Genomic DNA, 9,592 nt, shown 5'->3' on the forward strand with positions numbered 1-9,592 from the left:
GAAAAGGGACATTTCATGGCCTCCAGCCTGGTCCTCAGCCCATCCCTCCTCCTTCGCCTTGGCCACAGGCCCCAGGGGGATGGATTTTCCTTCGGAGCCCTCGGGCTGCTCACGCGAGCTGGGGGGAACAGGGGATACGTTACACCACGTGGAGGAAACCCCACCGGTAAACAACCACAGCAGCTGCCCGGGAGGGATTATGGTCTGTGCCAGAGACAACACGGGGAGCACTTGGCTTTTAAAGCCTTGGGCGAGCGATTGCCCCGTCTCCTCCTTCCCAGATCAAATGATTTCCCCCACCCCTGAGGTCTCAGTGGGCACCCAGGAGACAGGACCGCATCGCTGGCTGCTTTGCTCTGCTGGGTGCTGGTGGTTTGGGCAGGACCAACCCCCAACCCAACGCCTCCCCAACCATGGCCAAGCCCTGCGGGGAGCAGAGACGCACACACCCCATCACAGGTGCCCCCATGATCACCAGCTCAAATAGCACTGGGGGAACTGTGTTTCGCTGTCACCCGATCCCCTGTGGCCACTGGCATGTCCTTCCCAGTGCTATATTAAGCGGGCAGACAAGGAGCCGCCTCTCAGGACGATGGCTGCACGGAGAGGGGCTTGAGACAGGAGCCAGGACGCGGTGCCGAGGTCCCTACGGTGAGGCCACCACAGGGGACCCAGCCCCGGGCAGGTGACCCTGGGGAGATGCCATCACTGAGCACCCCTGGTTTTGGCCAGGGTGGGATAGGGTGGGTGGGCAGGGCTGAGTCCCATGGGAGCCTTACCAAGGGAGAAAGGGCTGTGCCTCTGTTTCCCTAGGGATGCAGGTGAGGAAATGGGGTGGGATTTGCCTTTTGGGATTGTCTGAAGCCGGCCAGAGCCACCGTGGAATATTGTCACCTCTGGCCCCAAACCAGACGCCTGCTCGAAGCCCTGCCCAACGCTGCACTCCAGCTCACACCAAAAAATCCTTCCCCTTTCCTTCCAGCCCCTCTGCCACCATGGTGGGTCTGAAGCCCCCCGAGGTGCCCCCACCGGCCACCATCAAGTTTGTCAGCGCTGGCATGGCCGCCTGCATCGCCGACCTCTGCACCTTCCCCCTGGACACAGCCAAAGTGCGGCTGCAGGTACGACCCGCTGGGCCCTCGAAATCCCACAGGCACAGGGAGCACCCCACAACAGTGCCCCCCCCCCCCCCCTCCCTGCCAGCTCCACCCCAGAGCTGGGATTTTTGGGGGGGGGGGGGGGGTGGGGTCAGGGTGACACAGTCTGTACCCTGCAGATCCAGGGTGAGGTGAGGATCCCCCGGAGCACCAGCACCGTGGAGTACCGGGGGGTTTTGGGGACACTGAGCACCATGGTGAGGACAGAGGGACCCCGTAGCCTCTACAGCGGGCTGGTGGCCGGGCTGCAGCGCCAGATGAGCTTCGCCTCCATCCGCATCGGGCTCTACGACTCCGTGAAGCAGCTCTACACCCCCAAGGGTGCTGAGAGTGAGTGTGGGGACAGTCGGGATCCCATCCCTGCACATCCCCATCCCGATGCACATCCCCATCCCGATGCGAAACAGCCCACCCCAGGCTGAACAACCCTCCTGAGCTGAGCACTCCCAACCCTTGGCTGCTCATCCTGGGGTCCTCGCACAGCTGGGGGTCCCCGCAGGACTGGGGGTCCCAGCGCCTGCCCTCTCCAGGCACAGGGCTGGCAGCACGGGTGCTGGCGGGCTGCACGACGGGTGCGGTGGCAGTGGCATGTGCCCAGCCCACTGACGTGGTCAAGGTACGGTTCCAGGCCAACGGGGCGCTGCTGGATGGCGCCCGCCGGTACAGCGGCACCGTGGATGCCTACTGCACCATCGCCAGGGAGGAGGGCGTCCGCGGGCTCTGGAGAGGTAAGGATGGATGAGGATGGGGCACAGGGAGTGGTGTGGGCACAGGAATTGGGACAAGGAGAAGGATGGGGATGGGGACAGAGATGGGATGGGGACAGGGATGGGATGGGGTGGGATCAGGGATGGGATGGGATGGGGATGGGAACACAGAGAGGGATGGTAGTGGGACAGGGACAGCAGAGCTGGGGCACCCATCCAGCATGCTCCAGAGGGGACATGACCAACATCCCTGATGCCACAACCCTCCTGCACAGGGACGGTCCCCAATATTGCCCGCAACGCCATCGTTAACTGCGGGGAGCTTGTCACCTACGACCTCATTAAGGACGCACTGCTGCGGGCACAGCTGATGACAGGTGAGGGTGATGCAAGGAGGGGTGGGGGGTGATGCAGCCAGGCACCGTCCCTGTCCCTGTGCCCCTCAACGCCTGGCTCTGTCCCTCAGACAATGTCCCCTGCCACTTTGTCGCTGCCTTTGGGGCCGGCTTCTGCGCCACAGTGGTGGCGTCACCGGTGGACGTGGTGAAGACGCGGTACATGAACGCCGGCCCTGGGCAGTACCGCAACGTGCTCAGCTGCCTCCTCGGCCTGCTCATGCAGGACGGCCTCGCCGGCTTCTACAAGGGGTGAGTTTGGGGACATGCACCCCCAACCCTCCCCAGCTGAGTACTGCCAAACTCAGTGCACCTCCCCGATGAAGAGAGGATGAGAGAGCTGGGCTGGTTCAGCTTGGAGAATGAAGGCTGTGGGGGGACCTCATTGCAGCCTTCCAGTCCCTGAAGGGAGCAGAGAAACAGGAGGGGAATCAGCTTGTTAAAGGGCAGAGACTGGCAGGACAAGGGGGATGGAGTGAAGCTGGAGGAGGGAAGGGTTAGATGAGATTTTGGGGGGAAGTTCTTTCCAGAGAGAGTGATGAGGGGCTGGAACAGGCTGCCCAGAGAAGGGGTGGGTGCCCCATCCCTGGGGGTGTTCAAGGCCAGGTTGGATGGGGCCCTGGGCAACCTTGTGTAGCTCCAGGCCTGGAGGTTGGTGGCCCTGCCTGTGTCAGGGGTGTTGGAACTCTGTGATCCTTGGGGTCCCTTCCAACCCAGACCAGTCTGGGATTCTACGATGGGCACCGCAGGTATCTTGTCCCCCAGCACCTCTCTCCCTGATGCAGGTTTGTCCCCTCCTTCCTGCGGCTCGGCTCCTGGAACGTGGTGATGTTCATCTCCTATGAGCAGCTGCAGCGCGCCGCAGCGCTGGCACGGCCGGCACCATCCTGACCCCGAGCCTGAGCCCGGCCTCTCTCGTCAGCGTTGGCGAGACACAAGAGTAAATTATATTAATTGATGAAGTGACGTGGGGAAGGGGGAGTGTGAACAGCAATGCCGAACGGCTCCAGGCCCATAGGGACTTCCCAGGAGACCATCGGGATGGGAGGAGAAATGTTTGTGGAGAAATGGGGGAGGAGGGAAGTTTCCAGTCTTCAGGGAGGAAGAAAGGAATGGTGAGAGGTTGGGGGTGTTTTTTTCATGCAGTGCTACAGGCTGGGGGAGACTGGCTGGAGAGCTGTCAGGCAGAGAAGGCCTGGGGGTGTTGGGTGACTGACCATGAGCCAGCAGTGTGCCCGGCTGGCCAGGAAGGCCAATGGCATCCTGGCTTGTGTCAGACACAGTGTGGCCAGTAGGTCTGGGGAGGGGATTGTGCCCCTGGACTGGGCACTGGTGAGGCTGCACCTCGAGTGCTGGGTCCAGGTCTGGGCTTCTCACCATAAGAAGGACATGGAGGTCCTGGAGCGAGTCCAGAGAAGGGCAGCCAGGCTGGGGAAGGGGCTTACCTCGCCTCCTAAGCCTCTCAAAATATATTTTGTCCCCGGTCCAACTAAAAAGGGGAGTGATAGGTCGACTGGTAGATGAAGTACTGAGAGATCTGGGTCAGCACAGGACAGGAACAGTTGGACTCCCTGAGCTTAAAGGGCTTTTCCAACCCTGTATGTCTGTGATTCCCCCAGCTGGGCAGTGGTGGGTGACAGGCCGGGGTGGGTGTGTAGATGGCACCGGGCCGGGGCCGTGGTGATTCCTGTTATTCCTGCCTGCCGCTTCCAATAAACTGCCCCTATGGGGCCTGGTCACAGCAGAGCTCGGGTCTCCTGTGCCTCTCATGGGGGTTTAGAGGTGTTCTCCCAACCCTGGGGGTGCCCCTGGGAAAGGCCAAGGGAAAGGGGATGACTGGGGAGAGGCGGGGAGGGGAGAGGCAGGGAGGTGAGGGAAGGGGAAGAGGAAGGGGAAGGGGAAGGGGAAGGGGAGGGTGAAGGGAAAAAGGAAAAACATTGCAGCCAGAGGTGCAAGTCCCTGGCCAGACATGCCACATGTGGGTGCAAAGAGTGACTGCCCCCCACTCCAGGTGGGAGGCATCCCCACTGCCCTTAGAAGAGACCAGTCACCTGAAGTGGGCTGTGCAGCCTTGATGCCACAGCGATGGCCACACCCAGCCCACCCCCCAGCCCCCTGCCTCTCTGTGTCCTTGCAAAGGGTCTGCTCTGTGTCTGCTCCTGGGACACCCCAATCCTGTGTCAGACCACCCAGCTCCCCCCCCAACCTCCCTGTGGAGCACCCTGTCCCCTCCAGCTGCCTTGGGGAGTCCACCAATTCTCTCCCAACTGCCCTGCCCCGCCAGCCCCAAGTGGGGTTCTATGGGGTTCCAGGCCTAAACCACACCCCCCAACCCTTCAGGTGGGCACCCCAACCTCCATCCCTGCCTCACGTGGGGGCTGTGGCACCTGCAGCAGACAGCCCCCACCCCGCTCTCCACCCCAAGACAGAGTTGTCACCCCCGCCACATCCATGGACAGGGAGAACCAGGGAGCAGGCACCCCAAAAACCATCGCTGCCTCCTCCCCCCATCAACATGGCCCCAGAGCAGAAGACCAGCCCATGGTGGACATCAACCTGCTCCAGGCTGGGATTTTGCTGACCCCAAAGGTGCTGGAAAAGCTTTCAGGCAACAGGGACATGATTGGGAAGTGCCAAGCCCCTGCCAAGGAGAAACAGGCCAATCCTGAGGCCATGACACTAAGCTGGGAGGAAGTGTTGATCTGCCTGAGGGTAGGGAGGCTCTTGAGAGGGATCTGAACAGGCTGGAGTGCTGCACATGGGAGGTAAAATTTCTTCTCTGCAAGAGTTGCGGGGCTGTGAAACAGAGAGAAAGAGAAACAACGGAAGAGGTGCTGCTCTGCTTGGAAAATCTGGGAGTGTGGTACATGGAAAGGGGCTTCTAGAAGAAAAGGGGGGATGAAATACCAGAATCTTGATGGGTCTGGAGGGCTCACGATGGGTTGAGAGCTTCCAGCTCCGCCATCGCACCAGCCAGGGCTCCAGGAAAGAGTAGAGAGACACAGATCTGGTGTCCACGAGGGAGCCCAGGGAGCTCACGGAGGTTGATGATTGGCATCTCGATAATGATATGGAGTGTTGTTCTGGTTTGGATTTATCATCAAAACAACCTGTGCAGGTGGGACTGAGACGTTCAAGTAAGCACCAAGTGAGTGTGGAGTGCTGCTGTGTCTGTCTGTAACCGCATCCTGCTCTGTGGGTCAGCAGGAGAACTCCTGCCTGTCATGCAGGAGTTTGGTTGGTCTTGATTTTGGAGCTGAGTATTGAAAATTGATTTAGATTTGATGAACTGTTGGTGTGAGTGAAATGAGTCAACTCTGGTGGGAGTGGTGAGCAACTGAGTCGCAGCAAATCTGGGAGAGAGAGAGAAAAACTGACCACTAGAAACTCCAGGTTTGTTGTTTTGGGTTTGTATATTTGATGTAACCAATGGGGAACTGAGAATGGGTTAGAGAGACGGGAGTTGGGTTATAAACAAGAACAGGGATCAAGAGAAACTCTAACAATAGCGGGGCGGGGTGGGGGGGAAACAAAAGGAGTGAAATCTCCAAGAAAAAACCAGAAATGCCATATAAGGGGTGAAGGGATGAACTGGCTCTGTCACCGGTCCTCAAAAGCTTGATGGGTCTGGAAGGCTCACAGTCAGTTGAGAGCTTCCAGCTCCACCAGGGCTGGACTCGGGGAAGGAATCCAGGCAGACGGATCCTCTGTCCAAGCATGAGCCCAGGTTGTTCAATGAGACACGCGGGGACAGGCCCTTCATACTCAATGTCTCCTCGTTCTCCTGGCTGAGGAGGAGAGAGAAGAGACCCAGTTGCAGCCTGGGCCCTCCTCTGGGACCCCCAGGCAGCAGCCCCTGCTTGGGCAGCAGGCAGGGCTGCCCACTCTGGGCAAAGACAGGGCACAGGTGGAGAGTCTGGGACAGGAGCTGGGCATCTCCCCAGCACTCACCACATGTCCTGGGATGACAGAGGCTTCTCTGCACCTCCGGTTGATTGGGAAGAACCTGACGAGGGACGAGACAGGAGTCAGAGGCTGGCAGCCCCCAGCACAGCCCTGTGGCAGGGCTGCAGTGGGGTGTCAGCCCTGACACAGGTGCTCGGTGCCGGGTCCACTCACTGCTTGGTCGCTCCAGATGCACTCTGGCCTTGCTCTTCCTAAACATCATCTTCCACCACTTCTGCAAAAAACCCCAGAACATGGGTGAGTGTGGAGCAGCTCCCAGCACTATGCTACAGACCTCCATGCTCTCCCGACACCACTCCATATCAAGACATGGTGTGGCCCGGTGTTCTGTGGAGTAACAGTCACCTACCTTGGGTCTTCTGCGGGAAGGCTCCACATCCATGGGGCTCTGCGCCCTGTCTCTGACCTGTCCAGGTGACTGCCCTTGGTCTGTCTCCATTGGCAGCTCCAGAGAGGGGTCTTGTTCAAGGACTGGTGCTGCCTCTGTCACTGGACCCTCAACAGTTTCAAGGTTCTGGAGGGCTGGGGATCGGCTCGGTGATGCAGGCTCCTCTGCACCTCCAGTTGCTTGGGAAGAACCTGATGAGGGAGGTGACATGAGTAAGAGGATGGCAGCCCCTAGCACAGCCACTTGTCAGGGCTGCAGTGGCTTTTTCAGCACTTTGAAGGGCACTCGGTGCTGGGGTCACTCACTGCTCAGCTGCTCCTGATGCACTCTGGACTTGCTCTTCCCAAATATCTTCGTCCACCACTTCTGAAAAAAACCCCAGAACATGGGTGAGTGTGGAGCAGCTCCCAGCTCAATGCTACAGACCTCCATGCTCCCCCCACACCACTCCATGTCATGACATGGTGCAGCGCAGTGTGGTGCTGAGTAACGGTCACCTACCTTGGGTCTGCTGGGGGAAGGCTGCACTTCCTTGGGGCTCTGCGCCGTGTCTCTGAGCAGTCCAGGTGACTGCCCTTGGTCCATCTCCAATGGCCGCTCTAGAGGGAGATCTTGGTGAAGGGCTGGACCTGGCTCTGTCACCAGACCCTCAACAGTTTCAGGGGTCTGGAGGGCTGGGGATCGGCTCGGAGCTTCCAGCTCCACCATCGTACCAGCACTGGACTCGGGGAAGGAGTTGGGAGATGAGCATGTACTGCTCAAGTCCCAATGCAGGGAGCCCGGGGAGGGCAGCTGAACACACGGGGATGGGCTGTTCAGGCTCATTGTGTCCTCCTTCTCCCTGCAGAGGAGGAGAGAGAAGAGACCCAGTTTCAGCTTAGACCCTCTGGTGGGACCCCTGGGCAGCAGCCCCTCCTTGGCCGGCAGGCAGGGATACCCGCACCGGGCAGGGCACAGGTGGAAAGTATTGGGCAGGATCTGGGCATCTCCCCAGCACTCACCACATGTCCTGGGCTGATGCAGGCTCCTCTGCACCTCCGGTTGCTTGGGAAGAACCTGATGAGGGAGGACACATGAGTAAGAGGCTGGCACCCCCCAGCACAGCCGCTTCTCAGGGCTGCCATGGGGTGTCAGCAATTTGAAGGGGGCTCGGTGCCGGGGCCACTCACTGCTTGGCTGCTCTGGATAGACTCTCGCCTGGCGCTTCCCATACATCATCTTCCACCACTTCTGCAAGACCCCCAAAATGTGGGTGAGTGTGGAGCAGCTCCCAGCACTATGCTACAGACCTCCATGGTCCACAGCACTCCATGTCATGACATGGTGCAGGGCGGTGTGGTGCTGAGTAACGGTCACCTACCTTGAGTCTGCTGGGGGAAGGCTCCACATCCCTGGGCCACCGTGCCCTGCCCCTGACCTGTCCAGGGAACTGCTCTTGGTCGGTGTCCATCAGCAGCTCCAGAGGGGGGCAAAGGTCAAGGACTGGCCCTGGCTCTGTCACCGGCTCCTCAACGGTTTCAGGTGTCTGGAGGGCTGGGGATTGGTTCAGAGCTTCCAGCTCCGCCATCGCACCAGCGCTGGATACGGGGAGAGAGTCAAGAGATGCCGATAGGCGTCCCGAGAGAGAGCCCAGGGAGCCCACAGATCCCAGCCGAGCACGCGGTGACAGGCTGTTCCGGCTCTTTGTGTCCTCGTTCTCCCTGCAGACGAGGAGAGAGAAGAGACTCAGTTTCAGCTTAGACCCTCTGGTGGGACCCCTGGGCAGCAGCCCCTCCTTGGCCAGCAGGTAGGCAGGGATATCTGAAATGGGCAGGGCACAGGTGGAGAGTCTGGGGCAGGAGCTGGGAGTCTCCCCAGCACTCACCACATGTCCTGGGGTGAGAGAGGCTTCTCTGCACCTCCGGTTGCTTGGGAAGAACCTGATGAGGGACGAGACATGAGTCAGAGGCTGGCAGCCCCCAGCACAGACGCGTGTCTGCGCTGCCATGGGGTATCGCCCCTTTACGGCTTGCTTGGTGCTGGGGCCACTCACTGCTCGGCTGCTCCTCATGGACCCTGGCCTTGCTCTTCCCAAATATCTTCGTCCACCACTTCTGCAAAAACCCCCAGAACGTGGGTGAGTGTGGAGCAGCTGCCAGCGCTATGCTACAGACCCACATGCTCCCCCCACACCACTCTATGTCATGACATGTTGTGGCACAGTGTGGTGCAGAGCAAGGGTCACCTACCTTGGGTCTGGTGGGGGAAGGCTGCACTTCCTTGGGGCTCTGCGCCGTGTCTCTGAGCAGTCCAGGTGACTGCTCTTGGTACGTCTCCAATGGCCGCTCTAGAGGGAGGTCTTGGTTAAGGACTGGCCCTGGCTCTGTCACCAGCCCCTCAGCAGTTTCAGGGGTCTGGAGGGCTGGGGATCGGTTCAGAGCTTCCAGCTCCACCATCGTACCAGCGCTGGACTCGGGGAAGGAGTGGAGAGATGCCGATAGGTGTCTCGAGAGAGATCCCGGGGAGCCCAGGCGAGCACGCGGGGACAGGCTGTTCACGCTCTTTGTGTCCTCGATCTCCCTGCAGAGGAGGAGAGAGAAGGGACCATTTGCAGCCTGGGCCCTCCTCTGGGACCCCCGGGCATCAGCCCCTCCTTGGCCGGCAGGCAGGCGGGGATGCCCGAAACGCGCAGGGCACAGGTGGAGAATCTGGGGCAGGAGCTGAGCGTCTCTCCAGCACTCACATGGCCTGGGGTGACGCAGGCTTCTTTGGATTTCCAGTTGCTTGGGAAGAACCTGATGAGGGACGAGACCAAGTGAGCGGCTGGCAGCCCCCAGCACAGCCCCGTGTCAGGGCTGCTGTGGGGTGTCAGTCCTTTCCAGGGCGCTCGATGCTGGGGCCACTCACAGCTTGGCTTCTCTGAAGACACTCTCGACCTGGTCTTCCCAAACCTCCTCCTCCACCTCTTCTGCAAAAACCCCCAGAACGTGGGTGAGTGTG

At 60.2% G+C, this 9,592-nt stretch overlaps 1 protein-coding gene across 2 annotated transcripts; it reads left to right on the plus strand.

Annotated features, from left to right (window-relative positions):
• Positions 1-524: 524 nt before the first annotated feature.
• On the plus strand, positions 525-4,003 carry LOC311205221 (putative mitochondrial transporter UCP3). Of its 2 annotated transcripts, none has more exons than XM_084279561.1 (7): positions 525-651; positions 983-1,121; positions 1,277-1,487; positions 1,688-1,885; positions 2,140-2,241; positions 2,331-2,511; positions 3,045-4,003. In XM_084279561.1, the coding sequence occupies exons 2-7, from the start codon at positions 996-998 to the stop codon at positions 3,148-3,150; spliced, it is 924 nt and encodes a 307-aa protein (XP_084135687.1). In that variant the 5' UTR covers positions 525-651; positions 983-995; the 3' UTR covers positions 3,151-4,003. The 2 variants fall into 2 exon arrangements, with proteins under 2 accessions (XP_084135687.1, XP_084135688.1); XM_084279562.1 differs by having other exon boundaries at positions 603-685.
• Positions 4,004-9,592: the final 5,589 nt, after the last annotated feature.

Source organism: Gallinula chloropus (genome assembly GCF_964237585.1).
Source record: "Gallinula chloropus genome assembly, chromosome: 1".
Taxonomy (NCBI): Eukaryota; Metazoa; Chordata; class Aves; order Gruiformes; family Rallidae; genus Gallinula; species Gallinula chloropus.

Excerpts from the sequence above, each read along its gene's own strand:
- LOC311205221 (XM_084279561.1), top strand. The coding sequence starts at position 996 with ATGGTGGGTCTGAAGCCCCCCGAGGTGCCCCCACCGGCCACCATCAAG. Across the intron at positions 1,122-1,276 it reads CAGCCAAAGTGCGGCTGCAG|ATCCAGGGTGAGGTGAGGAT; the intron begins GTACGACCCGCT and ends TGTACCCTGCAG. Across the intron at positions 1,488-1,687 it reads CACCCCCAAGGGTGCTGAGA|GCACAGGGCTGGCAGCACGG; the intron begins GTGAGTGTGGGG and ends TGCCCTCTCCAG.